The 16,308-nt window shown below is 40.6% G+C and overlaps 1 protein-coding gene across 1 annotated transcript in view; it reads left to right on the top strand.

Moving 5' to 3' along the window:
- Positions 1-16,308, top strand: part of PUM3 (pumilio RNA binding family member 3) — a 119,278-nt gene that overhangs the window by 84,296 nt on the left and 18,674 nt on the right. Inside the window, exons 14-15 of the mRNA XM_089656695.1 lie at positions 4,208-4,350; positions 12,487-12,709. Coding sequence (XP_089512821.1) covers positions 4,208-4,350; positions 12,487-12,709 — 366 coding nt within the window. The remainder of the gene's footprint in view (positions 1-4,207; positions 4,351-12,486; positions 12,710-16,308) is intronic.

The following is a 16,308-nucleotide window of genomic DNA, read 5'->3' as shown; positions in this document are numbered from 1 at the left end:
GAAGGTCTGGCATAATTATAACTTGCCAGATGGTACAACAAACAACTGATTGCCCATAATAAATCCTTAACTATCTTAATTTGTAAGATTAGTACCAGAGTTACAATACACTTTAGTTACATCTCAGAGTATTATGTTACATTTACTGACAGTACCTTATTTATTTCTGTGGAGTTATATAAAATGTGTGGTCACATTATGACAGCATGCAAGACTTCTCAACCTTTCTTTTTTTTCAGGCCATATTTACATCCAGGGCTCATTTACATCTTTGCAGTGCATCAACATGCATTGCATTAAGGCAGTACATTCAAAATGAATGAGGTGCCAATGTGCTTAAAATTGTTAAACTTTATTTGCATTACCTCTTTTTCATCTTTCTTGTCAATAACTTACATAAAGAAACCTTAAGCCCATTATACGAGGGACGTTCAAGTCAAATGGGGACTTTTAGGTTTATATAATAAAATATAAAAAAAAATTTCAAGGAGTGGAAACTGCATTTATTTTTCAACATTCACCTCTGCTACATTTATACACTAATCCCAGTGTTTAACCAATGCCTGGATAGCTTCAGCATAGAAAGATTTGTCAGTACGCCTGAACCATCCTAGGACAGCCAGCTTCTCTTCGTCATGATTGTGTTCACCATTCCCACAGAAAGATTTGTCTCTTGTGCAAATTCATGATAGGTTATGCGTCGATTATCCAGGATCAGGAGTTCCACACGCAGAACGTTCACAGGAATGACTGCTGTGGGCTGGGAACCACCATGCACGCACTGTTGTCTGCCATCTTAATTAACGGTCTCTGGACTGGCCTGACATGTGTGCCGCTTATCAGTAATAGGACACACTTGCCACCTACTACTACTTGTAGTACCACCACGCTAGCATCCCTTTTTATACCTGTGAATTTAAAAGTCCCGGTTTGACTTGAATGCCTTTCGTAGTAACCCTGTCAGGGGATTTTAACGATTACATTTGTAGTACCCTGTGACGAACACGGCTACATACTTACCTACCTGGCAGCCTCTTTTTTTTAAACTTTACTCTCTTGCAGAGATCCCAGTACTGTTCCTATTTGACCCCTCTGATGTTTCGATTAGTGTGTACTCCTGCTTGCTGCTGTGGTTCCCCCTGCTGAATACTAGTCACAGCAGGACACAGGGTCCTGCATAAGGGTTCACATAATGGTCATTGGGAGTCACCATTGCAGTCAATGGGGAACACACTCTTTCACACACCCAAAAGTGTGGGGTAAGATCAGCTCTGGGGGCTCTGCTACAGAGCAAACCTACCACGAAAAAGGCAAGTATATAGGCCTGTATTGACCTCAGTGTGACAGTAGTTTGAGAGGTTTCTGAGATCAATCAGAGTTTGACAGATGCATTTAACCCAATTTAACCACTTGAGTGCCAGACTGTAGTTCCCCTTCATTACCAGGTCGTTTTTTAGTTTTCTCATTTTATGAGATAAATGGAGCCTTCTTTTGTCTGTGTTTAGGTTTATTTTTTATTACAGTAGGCCAGAGCAGTATGAAGACCCCAAATGGCCCCTTTATGTAAAGCAGGCACTCCAAGGTGATCTTAGTTTTTTTTCCCATTATTTCATTTTGGAAATGAAGAAACATGCTGGTGTTGAGGGGTTAAGCACGTAGCTTGAGAATGGTGCACTAGATACATTAAATGTACAGGTCATACACAGGCCCCACACAAAGGAAATGTCTGTCATACACAGATGAAAGAAGTGAAGGGGTTAATGTACTGGTCACATACAGTGACAAGATGAAGATCAAAGGGTTAAGATGTGCAGGATAAGGGAGGTGAGGGATTAATATCCAGGTCACTAAAGACGTTCTGGGATAATGTGTAAGAGACGAAGGAGCATTACAGATTTTAAAAAATCCTTTTATTACTTTTTGTTCTGTTTCTGTTTTTTATTTTTCCTTGACTTTATGGTAAATGATGTTTTTCTGTATCTGAAAATGGAAAACTTCTCAATAAAAAAACTGCCTGATTAAAAAAAAACAAAATACCTGTGTCAATTAAATAGAATAAAGAAATCTGTTGATCTTTCATTTTCACAGTGTACGGTAATGGCATAGTTTTAAACACCTAACAGGGTCTCTTTAACCAGTTCCCGATTGTCCTCAGTACATTTACTGTGAAATGGGCATGCTGGATCACATACATGTACATCATCCAGCCTTTTCTTGGTTAGGGGCGTGCATGCGTGCACCAGCTAGCTCTGCACTTTCACTGCCTACAGTGGGATTTTGTCAGCAGGTCCTAGCCAGTGTTTTTTGGCTGAGGCCTGCTGCTCGGATGTAACCAATCACAGCACAAATACACAGGGCTTGTACACAGATCAGCAATCTGGCTGTTTGTTCTCTCTGCAAAGCAGGGAGAAAAAACAGCCAGATCTGTAAGTAAAAGCAGCACATATTACTCTTGTTAGGCACACAATTAACCCTTTGATTGCCTCTTGATGTTAAAGTGATATTAAAGGCAAGATAAACATGTCATATTTACCTGTTCTGTGCAATGGTTTTGTACAGAGCAGCCCCGAATCCTCCTCTTCTCAGGTCCCCCGCAGGCACTCCTGGCCCCTCCCTCTTGCCAAGTGCCCCCAAAGCAAGCAGCTTACTCTGGAGGAACCCAAGCAGGCTCACTGCTCAGCCACTGCTTTGCATGTCCATTCACACACAGAGCCATGGCTCAGCCCCTCTCTGTCCTTATTGGCTCACTGACTGTGATTGACAACAGTGTACCTGGCTGTGATAGTCAGTTGGTGTACCTCCCAGCAAGGGTTTGTTAGAGCCAGATTGCCAGCCACACTATCATAGTCCCAGTTTATGTCGCCGTTCACTGCAATTACCAGTGTAACATTGAAGTTGCATAAATTCCAGTATATAAATAACATTTGTTTGTAGATGCTACAGATTTCACACAAACCAACTGATATATACTTATTGAGTTTTTGCTTTTTATCAAAGACCTGTAGCTTTACCTGTGCTTCATGACACAGACCTTTTGTATTGAAAATCAAATCACCTGTAATGGTAATATACAATTCTTGATACCAATCCTTTACCCTACTGTCAGTCCAGCTGGAAGGGGAGGACTGGACTGGGAGGTAGGGGCCATGTTGGGCTGGTGGCCTAAAGTGGAGATACTTCATTCAGACATCGAGCAGTGGGGACCTGCCAACTGTGACACATGCTGAGCATTATACAGCTAGCTGCTCCCTGTTTAGGCCTCATGGAAATGTTTTTGCAGCCACTTTTAGGAGCATCACGTGTTTTTTTTTGTTTGTTTTTTTTTTATGGCTTTCAAATGGCCCTCTATGTTCTCCTATGTGTCTATGCACACATAGACTTTTAGAAGCTTTTAGTAGAAGTTACCAGCAGGAGAAACAAACTCAGGGCCAGTGCGTCCAGGAGAAGCAGCGTTTTGGCCGAAAAAACGCTTGACACGCCTAAATGCGTCTAAACTCTAGGTGCGTTTAGCGCTTCAGCATTAATTAATTTCAATGGCCAGAATAAATTATCATTATGGCCAATTAAATGAATTTATAGTCAAGCGCTTGACATTTGTAAACATGCCTAAACGCTTGTAAAAATGTTAGATACTTTTACAAGCGTCAGGTGTTTTTTCTGCAAAAACGCTGCTGCCAGAAAGACAGCTTCTAGAAGAGTTCTTTTAACGTCCTGTGTGCATTCAGTTCCTAAACTATATAGGTTTGTTTATGGACTTGAGTCATGTTAAATTACCAAAAAAAAAAGTTTTAATATTAACAGAGCAAGGTATAAGAAATAAGTTAGAAAAACAAATCACAGGTAAGTCAGGTGTATTATCTCGAGCCTTTGAATAATAACTCCAGAATAAATTGTTACTTTTCCCAGTGTGCTGTTTATTTTTTTAATTTTTGCTGCTTTGTAAAGCATCTGTTAGTTTGTTCACAGGCAAGGCACTGATTGAGAAAAATTCAGGAGCACCTTACCAGATTCATATTTAATTATAGCATTGGAGAAATACATTGAGATAATTTGCTTTGCCAGCAGCAGCTAAACAGACCACATTTTTGTGTAGAAAAGCTATAGAATCTTGGATATTAATGTTGTTTGGTATACATAGAGCATAGAAAGTGTCAAGGAATTACATTGTGAATGTAGTATTTACTGAAAATGTATTGTAATTACACAGGAACTGGTCAGTGCTTTGCCCAATATAATCAATGACAAGTATGGAAGAAAAGTGCTGCTCTATTTGCTATGCAGACGAAGTACTTCACATTTTCTACCAGAGATAATTGAAGTGCTCAAACAAGGAGATTGTAACGCACACAGGTAAGGTTGACATCGTTTTAAGAATTTGTATAATAAATATTATTAGGTCCTACACTTATATTTGGGATTCTTTTTTTTCTTTTTTTTTTTTCTTTCAATGCATAGCATATGCCTAGTGCAACATCTAAACACTTGTACCTCTATAATCAAAGACCAACACAATTGAAGGGCCATGCCCTGTTCCCTAACACCTGTGCACATGCCTTTTTATTGTGTTAACCCATTCATTTCCTATAGGCCCTGGAGGTTATGAATAAGCGCTAACTCACCAAACACATCAACCTTGCTCATATTTCCCCCACTGTATGTTGTCCTGCCTTTTGGATTTTTTCATATTTTAATAAAGAGGATCAAGTTGGAGTGTTGCTGTCTGAGATTTCTTTTTTACTCAGGTGTATTGTTCACTTCATTAACTTGTTTGAAACCTATTGAAAGTAAATGGGTTGCCTCTCAAAACTCATGTGCAAACCATATTGCTAACACATATTAACACACTTTTACCACACATTAAAAGGCTCACCGTCCCAAAAGGTGAACTTTGAAGAAAAAACTAATGTTGTTAGTATGGTTCAACCACTCATTTTAATGAAATAAAAACAACTTTCAAATGACCCTTCAGTGTTTGCCGTGTCACAGGATCAGTAGTAGGTATTTTCAGAGTACCAGACTGTGAACAAACAGAATACTTTACACAGTGGAATATGGCCACCATGATAAGAATCATAAGGTCTGAGCAAGTCGCCAATCCTATAATTTTTTTTATTTTTTTTTTAATTCTGAATTCTTTAGTTTGATTGACATTTACCTTTTTAGTTTGATCTTGTGCTGCTTTCAAATTGCAAATATGTTTTTTCTCTTTTGATAACTGTTAGAAGCTTATATTGTTTGCTTTTTAGACCTTTGATATTTTAGTAAAATGTTTTGACATATAATTCACAAGACAGAATTTGATGTCACTGTATCATGGTGGCCAGCCTGTGTCACTGACACAACTGTCCCAGTTGATTAATTTTATGTGAACTTGTGCCATTCTGCAGATTTCAGAGATTTTAGCTATATGAGTGGTGACTTACCAGCACAGAAAAAGACAATTCTCTGTTCCTCATGCTGATTCTTTACAGCGCATAGTTCTCAGTGGAAAGCATATACAAGTGATGCATCATTTGAGCACAAGCACATGCTGCTCCACCGCCCCCCCCCCCCCCCCCCCACGCTGGCCTGCTTAATGTCACACTATTTTATTTTTTAATTGAAAATTAATATTTAATTTGTATGTACTTGTACTTATTGTATTCAGCATTATGACTAATGCTTTGACTTATTGAGACTGAGATTCCTCAGCCTTATCTTACATGTGTTCTGAAAGTAGTTTCTAATTGTGTTGTAGTAGTTAATTTTTAGATTATCCATCCATTTTATGCTCTTAATTCTCTTTTCAAGGCTGCAGTATAACCCTTTAAAAAAATAGGTTGCGCTTAAATACATACAAAAGTGTAACAAGAAAATAAATAACAAAACAATAAGAAACAATATTTTAAATCAAAATAAAATCCAGCAAAAACGAAAGTCCAAAAGTTCAAATAATCAATAATGTCCAAAATAATTCATCACCAAATAAATCCACCACCAAAAATGGTTAAATAGAACTCACCAGAGTAATATGCTGATTGTTGAAAAACAAGCATATAGTACTTGTTATTCTGGGAGAAATGAATAATATGGTGAAAACAAAACTGAAGAAATGAGGGATGAACTCCAACAGATGATGTGCTGCAAAGTTGAAAATCCACTCCAAAGGTGATTTAGTATCCAAACTGAGAGATGATCAGACCTTCACTCAAAAGAAAAAAGCGAACAATCATGGTGCAGTATGTTTTAAAAAGCATCAAACTTTAATGAAGAAATGCACTTACAAGCAAGGTGTCCAGACTGACACCAGTATAAACAGCATGTGTAATGAATACAGGCGACTCAGACCCAGCCAAATATGCACATGCTACCTGCAGACAAACCAGGAGTATTCTGAACCTCACATCCAAAGGCACCGCCCTAAGCTTTTCGTCATCGACGTCCTCACGGAGCATGTGCATGTTTCTCCCTCATTTCTTCAGTGTTGTTGTCACCATATTATTCATTTCTCCCAGAATTAGTACTATATGCTGGTTTTTCAACAATCAGCATATTACTCTGGTGAGTTCTATTTAACCATTTTTGGTGGTGGATTTACTTGGTGATGAATTATTTTGGACATTATTGATTATTTGAACTTTTGGACTTTTTTGTTTTTGCTGGATTTTATTTTGATTTAAAATATTGTTTCTTGTTTTGTTTATTTTCTTGTTACACTTTTGTATGTATTTAAGCACAACTTATTTTTTTGAAGTTTTGTATATCCTATAAGTTTATAGGCTAGGTTTTGCAGCTTACTGTTTTATATAATTTCTGTGGCGCTGGTTCTTTATTTATATAAGTATAACCCTTTACTAGTCACCTGGGAGACAAAAGAGCAGGACAGGTCCCACCACAAAACTTTTACAAGTGGAAAGGCTCTAAGTTCGATTTAATAAAAGTTTCATGCATTGAAAAAAAATGTATTCCTATCAGTACACTGCTCAGCCAAAGGTTACAGCAGCTGATCAAATGCTGTTTTTCCAGCAGGACTGTTCAACAGAAGCCAGTATAATGACAGGCTTCTGTTGAACAAAGAGGGCTACACATGGATTGAAATTTCACTGGTTTCTGCTGAAACGGTTGAATTTCTATCTGTGTGTACTGACCAAATCACCAGGTGAAAATAAAAAAAAAAATTAAAAAAAAACCTGTAATATATACATTTTTTGTTTTTACTGCCACTTTTATGCTGTGTTTAATTTATATATTATTATTTATTATTAACCTCCCTGGCGGTATGATTATGTCAGGAATTTTGTACCAAAAGCGGTACCATTTTTTTGCATGGAAATATGTAGTTTTTTATTGTAGGCTGTAATTTTTAGGAATAACTCACTGAAATCTATCCGAAAAAGAGTCTATTAAACATTCCGGATATGATAAAACTTGAAACACGAAATCATAAATTATAATTTAATAAATAATCATAAAAAATAATAATATAATAATAATAAATTTAATTCAATAATATAATCAAACCAAAAACACTGAAATTTTAAATACAGAGGCAAATTCGCACATCGCTGAGCAAAGCCGCAAAATCGTTTTCAGTGTCTGATGACGAATTTCCCCACAAATCATCACTCAATTCTGCAAGTGGTTCTGATTTACTATCGCTGTTCTAAAACCGCTTTTGACGTAAAGGGATGCTTTTTGGCCGCCATGGACTTTTCTAAGTTTCCAGGCAGAAAGAACAGTCAAAATGCAGGCAGGGCACAGGACAAAGCAGTGGGGACAAAATGTATGTGAAATGCAGTGAAAAAGCAATGACAGCAAAAATGTAATTTTTAAAAAATTTCAAATTTCCCGCCGGTTCCGCCGCCCGAACGTTCCGACGTCACAGGGACCGGAACACGGAAGCAAGATACCGGCATCCGCCGGAGGAGATGGACGGGGACGCTGCAGGGGACCCATCGTGGGAGCGAAGGACAAGGTAAGTGCTGCAGGGACCCCCAGAGAACGCTGCATGGTAAGCCCGAGTGTAGCTCGGGGTTACCGTTCTTGGTATAGAAATTCGGGAATACCGCCAAGGAGGTTAAACAGGATTTATATAGCACCAACAGTTTGCTCAGTAATTTACAATATTAAGGAGACAATACAGCAAAAATACAGTTTAATACAGGAGGATTAGGAGGGCCCTTCTCCTTGGAGCTTACAATCTAAGAGGGAGGGGCTGGTGGTACAAAAGTTAATAACTGTGGGGGATGAACTGATAGGAGAAATAGAAGATTCGGTTATTAGCTGAAGGCAGAATATGCTTCCCTGAAGACAGGTTTTCAGAGCTCTCCGAAAAGTGGGCAGAGTAGGCGATAGTCGGATAAATTGGGTTAGAGAGTTCCAGAGGATGGGGGAGGCTTTGGAGAAGTCCTGGAGACTAGCATGGGAGGAGGAGACAAGGGAGCTAGAGAGCAGGAGGTCATGGGAGGAGTGGAGAGGAAGATTTGGGTGATATTTGGAGACAAAATTGGTGATATAACTTGGGACAGAGTTATAAATGGCTTTCTATGTTTAGAATTTTATTTGTTGGGCAATGGAAAGCCAGTGGAGGGATTGGCAGAGAGGGATGGCAGATATGGAATGGTTGGTAAGGTGGATGAGTCTGGCAGTAGCATTCATGATAGACTGAAGAGGGGATAGCCTGCAATTAGGTAGGCCAATGAGGAGGGAGTTAAAATAGTCAAGGTGAGTGATAACAAGGGAGTGAATACATTGCTTAGTGGTTTCGGTGGTTAAAACTGGACGTATCTTGGAGATGTTGCAGAGGTGAAGTCTACAGGATTTAGACAGTGATTGGATTTGGGGCTGAAAGTACAGATGGGAGTCCAGGATTCCACCTAGTACCCTAGCATGAGGGGAGGGACTGATGTTTGTATTATTGATATTGATGGAGAAGTCAGGGGAGGGGGCACGGGCTGGAGGGAATAGTATGAGCTCCATTTTAGAAAGATTTAGTTTGAGGAAGTGGAGTGAGATCCATGCTGATATGTCACTTAGGTTAGTAATGCGAGAGGAGACTGAAGGCATGAGGTGAGGAGTAGAAAGATAGATGTGTGCGTCGTCAGCATAGAGATGGTACTTAAAGCCATGGAAGTTTATCAAGTGACCAAGGGAGGAGCCGTAGATGGAAAAGAGAAGGCGTACAAGGACAGAACCTTGAGGGACCCCTACAGAAAGAGGAAGTGGAGAGGAGTAGACAGAGTTGTAGGTAACACTGAAGGAGCGCTGCAATAAGTAGGAGGAGAACCAGGAGAGAGCAGAGGCTCAGAGGCCAAGAGAGTGGAGTTTTTTGAGGAGGAGGGGATGGTCAACAGTATCAAAAGCCACAGAGAGGTCAAGTAGTAAGAGTATGGAGTAGTGGCCATTGATTTTAGCAGTTAGTAAATCATTAGTGAGTTTTAGCAGGGCAGTTTGTGTAGTGAGTGAAAGCCAGACTGTAAAGTGTCAAGAAGGTTGTTGTCCGTGAGGTAGGAGCTCAGGTGATTGTAGACTAAGTGTTCTAAGAGTGTAGAGGTAAACGGGAGCAGGGAGGATGGGTCTTAAGTTCAGATTAGTTGGGTCCAGTGAGGACTTTTCAAGAATGGGAGTGATCTGTGCATGCTTTAGAGGGGAAAGGAAGGTGCCAGTAGAGAGGGAGAGATTGAAGATGTGAGTGAGGCAGCAAAGGTTTGAAGAAGAGGGTGACCATAGTAGTTGTGAGGGAACAGGATCCATGGAGCAGGTGGTGAGATGAGCTTCTCAGAAAACTTTAGTGACCTCTTCAGTAGTAGCAAGGTCAAAAGAGAAAAGTGTTGAGGGAGGTTTAGTATAAGGTATGCTAAGTGGGATAGATGTCTGTGTAGTGGAGATGCCTCTATGAATTGCATCAATCTTGTTTTTGAAATGATTGCCAATCTCATAAGCAATGAGTGAGTTACTGGGTGGAGGTGGAGAAAGTAGAGAGTTGAAAGTAGAGAAGAGACGACGATGAAAAGGTATTAACCTCCCTGGCGGTATTCCCAAGTGTAGCTCGGGGTAAAGTTTTAGAACCAAAAGCGGTAATCCCAATCTACACTCGGAAATACCATGCAGCGTTGCTCAGGGATTCCCTGCAGCACTTACCTTGCCCTGCGCTCCCGCGATGTCTCCTTTGCAGCATCTCCAGCCGTCTCCTCCGGCCGATTCCGGGTTCCGGTCCATTCCGGGTTCCGGTCCCTGCGAGCGTCGGGACGTACGGGGGCCGGAACCGGTGGGAGATTTGAAAATTTTAAAAACTAACATTCACAAAATACACAAAAATAACATAGTAAAACATTACTGTTTCAAAGCATTTCACATACATTTTGTCCCTAGTGCTTTGTCCTGTGCCCTGCCTGCATTTTTACAGTTCTTTCTGCCTGGAAACTGAGAAATGTCCATGGCGTCCAAAAAGCGTCCCTTTTAGGTCAAAAGCGGTTTTAGACGAGCTAGAATACAGCGATAGTAAATCAGAACCACTTGCAGAATTGAGTGATAATGACTTGTGGGGAAATTTGTCATCAGACACTGAAAACGATTCTGCGACTGAGCTCAGCGATGTGCGAACTTGGTGCTATATTTCAAATTTTCAGTGTTTTTGGTTTGATTATATTATTGAATTTTATTATTATTATGTTATCATTATTTATGATTATTATATTTATAATTTATGATTTCGTGTTTCAAGTTTTATTATACACGGGATGTTTACAGATTTCAGTGAGTTATTCCTAAAAATTACAGGCCTACAATAAAAAAACAACATATTTCCATGCAAAATAAATTACCGCTTTCAGCACAGAAATATGGACATAATCATACCGCTAGGGAGGTTAAATAAAAGTGACAAAGTAGGCTTGTTTGGCAGCATGGATGGAGGAATTGTATTTTAAGAAAGCAGATTTGTATAGGGTGAATGCTTGGTGGGATTTGGGTTTATGCCACAACTGCTCCATTGCACAGCTGTGTCTCTTAAGATTTCTGGTGTCCTTAGTCTGCCAAGGTTGTAATGGTCGGGGCCTGATACTTTATGTAGTTAGAGGAGCAAGTGAGTATAGTGTGGATGAGAGTAAACTGTTGTAGACAGAAGTGGTCAGGTCAGGGCAGGACAAGAGAGAGAATCTGGCATAGAGGTGGTCAGTTGCAGAGTAGAAAAGAGAATGGTTAAAGTTGTGAAGGTTTCTACGGGTAATTGTTTTCTGCTTGGAGGGAAAGGTGTTTGAAGATGAGGATTTTGTGAAGATGATGAGATTGTGATCAGAGAGAGGAAAGGGGGTGTTTGTGAGGTTGTAGAGAGTGCAGAGATGGGAGAAAACCAGGTCTAATGTATTCCCATCAGAGTGAGTGGAGGACTGTATCCCTTGTGTTAAGGCAAAAGATGAGGTTGGGTTGAAGAGTTGGGATGTAGCCGGGTTGTTCACATTGATGGGGATGTTAAAATCTCCAAGAATGATAGTGGGTATTTCAGAGGAGAGAAAGTAGGGGTAGCCTGGCAGAGAAGTCATCAAGAAAGCGAGACACCTGTCCAGGAGGACGATAGATCACTGCAATCCTCAGAGAAATAGGAGAAAACAGCCAAATGCAGTGAGTCTCAAAAGAAGAGAAAGATAGAGAGGGAGGGTTAGGGAGGACTTGAAAGGTGCTCAGTGGGGATAGAAGCAAGCCAACTCCACCTCCTTTCTGAGGGTGGTTTTTAAGAGCATGGGGATTGAGATTAAACGGAGTGGATTGTGGCTATTCCTGGAGGAAGGTGGGTGCCTGGTGTGGGGGTGAGATACTGGAGGACCAGGGTTCGGGGAGATATCCCCAGAGGTTAGGAGAAAAAGGAGGGTGAGGAAAGTAAGATGGGAGCGGGATGTGTAAGAGTGCACATGCCTTCCAGTCCTGGTGTTTGGGTCAGCAGGTGAGTTAAGTATCAGCAGGAGGTGATGAGAGCAGTAGTAGGGAGATGGTAGAAGTGAGGGTGACATGTATAAGCTTTGGGGTGGAGCAGAGGGGTAAAGAAATGAGATTTTGAGAACAGAGGATAGTAATATGAAAAGGAGTAGTGGGGGGATGCATATTAAAGGTAGATAAAGTGGGAATCAGACTTGTAGGCGATGTTTCCCAAGATGTTTTACCTGCAGTCCATCCAGAGTGCAGTAGTGTTCTTTGTTGTATCTTCTTGCTGCTTTAGTTAAACTGCTGTGTTCAACTGCTGTTTCGCACTCCAGCAGAAAATGCACTCACGCAGCACAATGCCCCATCTGTGACTGTGCCCCCCATCTATATAGAAAATGGGAATAAGAAAATTGTTATAATGGTGAACAATTAGGTACCAGGTAGCACATTCAGTGCACAGTTGAAAATAAAGTATGTCACTAGTTGCTTTGGGCTGGACTCTCATTTACCAGTTCTAATAACTGATCTTGTGGTCCTCTATATTTTATTAAACAGTCAGGTTACACTATTGATGTCCCTTTCTCTTTACAGCAAAAAGGATCCCGACATGAGGCATAGAGAACTACTAGACGCTATATCAGGACCCTTGCTAAAATATCTTGGGGAGAACATAAAAGACTTGGTTTTACAGAATACTATGTGCACCATGATTACAAATATTTTACTGTATGCACTGGGGGACCCACAGCCTGTCATGTCTGCCATTGCCACTATAGCAGCAGAAGATTTTGTGCCAGGTGGCACAGATGGAGAGGTATGGGTTTATATTTTTGTTTCAGTTCTGTTTTATTACATTTGCAAATGAGTGCCCATAGCCACTGTTGACATTTTATCTGATCAGCAACATAAGGATTTTTTATTCAGGTTTCTTTGCTCTGTAACCTTAAGATTTGTGTCAGTTGTATCAGTTTGACATCTGCTTGAGACATTTCTGAGATCATTCAGAATTCATTGGCAGGTGCATTTCACCTGCAGATTAGCACCTTCTGACCTTCATTTCACCTGCTTCAAGCAGGTTTTGCATTCCCATAGACCTGTGTGGAAACGAAAACCCATTTGATGTGAACAAAAGCCAGTCTACACAGGCCATTAAGTGTGTGCCCACTCAGTGACCGTTAGGAGATGTGAACCGTGTTATACATACTGTACCTCAGCAGCAATTTATACAACATTATTAAATGCAAATTTGTTATTTAGATTAAAGCAGTATTAAACTTAAAAGCAAACATTTATTACCCATTCTTAGATGGGATGGCTGTATTAGTTTCCTTTTTTTAAGCTTGCTTTATTCTATTTTCATCTGTGATCTGGCCAGTAAGTTTGTTGGTTCTCAACAGAAAATCTCTCTTGCAGTTGCAGGGATGAGACAGACCATTTATCACTGGCAGGGGTGCTTAAAATGATCAGCTTTTATTTATGTAAAACCTTTATCCATAAAAGGGTTTCCTGTAACTGATTATAAAGTGTTAGCTGGAGTTCATCTTCAATTTGTTACTATATTTAAATCTGCTAGTACATCCAACACTGCCACCCCCCTAGACTAACAATGCTGTTGTCCAAATTGTCACGCCTACCTCTGGCATTGGTGGTCAGGCATTATAGCTGGCTTCTGTGTTCTTCACCTAAAGCAGCCCCCTTTCTCATAAGGCAAGCAGGCCTACCAGTACTCAGTTGCCCCAAGGTCTTAAAGAAAATGCTATAGTGCCTGGCTACCATGCCGGAGCAGGTGCAAATTGAGCACAGCAAACAGCTACTTGCGGTTGGCAGACATACAGAATGGTCAGTGTCAGTCTGGGTTCAGGGCTGGCAGCATTGAACTAAGTTCAGAGCATAGTTAAAGTCCAATCCAAGGTCAATAACAAGGTAATTCAAATGAGTTAGCAGGGCTCGGGCGAAGATGAAGGACAAGGCAGGGAAACAGGGAGTTTGAAGCACGTCCTGTAAACACTATCACAACTGAGGACTTGGCAGACTTAAAACAGGTTTTAACACCATCCAGAGTCTGTGTCTAGCAATCGCTCTGCATGCGTACAGTTGGACAGGAAAAGTGCAGCTTAGCCAAAACCAGGATGCCGGAATGAGACCAGCAGCTACCATGGGTTAGGAGCGTTACATGCTCCTGACATTTGTCAGATCATCAGGGCAAAACAGGGGGAAAGCCTAAAAAAAAGGAAAACTAATACAGCCCCCATACCTAATGATTGGTAAGCTGCAATGTATTACGTTTTTGGTTTTGGGTTTAATACTGCTTTAAAACAAGAACTTTAGTAACCAATGGAAAAACAAAATATTTGTGATCATTGTAGAGATGTCAGGTCTTTAACCGCCTTCCGCCCGCCATATAAGGAAATGACGGGCGCAAGGCGGTTCTCTTGTTCTGGGAGGACGTCTTTCCACTCTAACCGCGCGTGAGCAGCTCCAGGGGTGTGCAGTGTGGCGATCAGTGGTGCACTGTGTCCCTCGGACACAGCAGATCAATGGAAAGAGCCGAAGACGTCAGCTCTTATTATGTGATCAGCTGTGTCCAATCACAGCTGATCGCATGTAAATAAGGAAATGCTGGTTATCTGCATTTCTCCTCACGAGCTGTCACACTGACAGCTCGAGAGGAGAGCTGGTAATCGGCATTCCTCAGAGAGGACATGTACACTGGTCATCAGGACAATGATGATCAGTGTGCCCTGATGATCAGTGTAGCCCCATCAGTGCCACATATGAGTGCCTACCAGTGCACATCAATGCCACATATCAGTGCCCATCTGAGCTGCCTTTCAGTGCCTCCTAGCAGTGCCAGTCAGTGCCACCTATCAATTCAAATCAGTGCTGCCAGTCAGTGCCACCTAATCGTGCCAGTCAGTGCCGTCTATCAGTGCTGCCTTTCAGTGCCCATCGGCGATGCCTGTCCATGCTCATCAGTGCCACCTACCAGTGCCTCCTCATCAGTGCTGCCTGTCAGTGCCCATCATTGCAGCCTATCAGTGCCCATCATTGCAGCCTATCAGTGCCCATCACTGCAGCCTCATTCGCACACATCAGTGAAGGAGAAAAATCACGTATTTACAAAACGTTATAGCAGAAACTAAAAAAAAAGTTTTGTTTTCAAAGTTTTCAGTTTTTCTTTATTTGTTTAGCAAAAAATAAAAACTCAGTTGAGATTAAATACCACCAAAAGAAAGCTCGATCTGTTTCAAAAAAATTATAAAAATTTCATACGGGTACAGTGTTGCATGACCGCTCAATTGTCATTCAAAGTGTGACAGCGCTGAAAGCTGAAAAATGGCCTGGGCAGGAAGGGGGTATAAGTGCCCAGTAGGCAGGTGGTTAAACAAATTCTACATGCATCTCTTTAAAGGTCAGAAGAAAGAATGAACCACTAGAGAGGGGGTTACTACTTTTATTGTAGAGTCATAGGGGCAGAGTTGAGTTTATTTCCTGGTTCAACCTGTTATGCCATAGTGAGTATGTGTGGCAGAATACAGATCATAATTTTTATTTATCCATTGATGGACACAAAGATGTAGTAAATCATATACATGTGGGTTATGCGCAGCTACCTTCAGAAGGTGGATGCTGGCAGAACAGAAATTGGTTAACGGCCCTACCACTATAACACCAACCCGAACTGTTATGCCTCAGTTTTTTACTGGTTTCCTAGGAGGGCAGATGCTTTCTCCTTAGCTACTTAGGTTGAAAAATGACACAAGTCCATCTAGCTCAACTTATAGAACAAATAGAAAATCTTCTTTTACACAATCATATACCCAAAGTTGATTCATAGGAAGTAAAAAAAAAAAAAAAAAAGTAACAAAGCATGATCCATATTGCTCTGATGGGGGTAAAATCTGATCCCCCACTAGGGAGTCATATAATCTCTGGATCAACTACCCCTGGTGTTATCTATAAATGTCTGTCAACGTTCAGTTTTTTGCATTTAGGAACACATTCAGCTCATTCTTAACCCCTTAATGACAGAGGATAAAACAAATCCCAATGGCTGAACTCAATTTGCAACTTTGACATGTGTTAGCAAAACTGTACATTTCATTGCAACTACTTTGTGCATCCAGGTGAATTATATTTTCTTTTCAGGACAAATTGTCTTTCATTTGGTGGTGAGTGGTAATGGATATCTCCTATTTTTTTTTTTCTTTTGTCAAAAGAAAACTGGTCCAAAATAGTTTTAAAAAATATATATTTTTTTTATTTAGTTGTATTTTTCTTGCCACTATCATAACCTATCATCAAAGAACAAACCAAAATAAATTCTTCTGCTCCCGACTATCACAGGGATACCACATATGTGTATGTTATTTGTTGTTTGTACAGTAATAAGGCCCAGAAACAATAGTGCAC

Source organism: Staurois parvus, unplaced genomic scaffold (genome assembly GCF_062004578.1).
Source record: "Staurois parvus isolate SC_StPar_1 unplaced genomic scaffold, SC_StPar_1.0 ptg000929l, whole genome shotgun sequence".
NCBI lineage: Eukaryota > Metazoa > Chordata > Amphibia > Anura > Ranidae > Staurois > Staurois parvus.
Note: the sequence above shows the minus strand (reverse complement) of the source record. Positions and strands in the feature narration are given on the sequence as shown.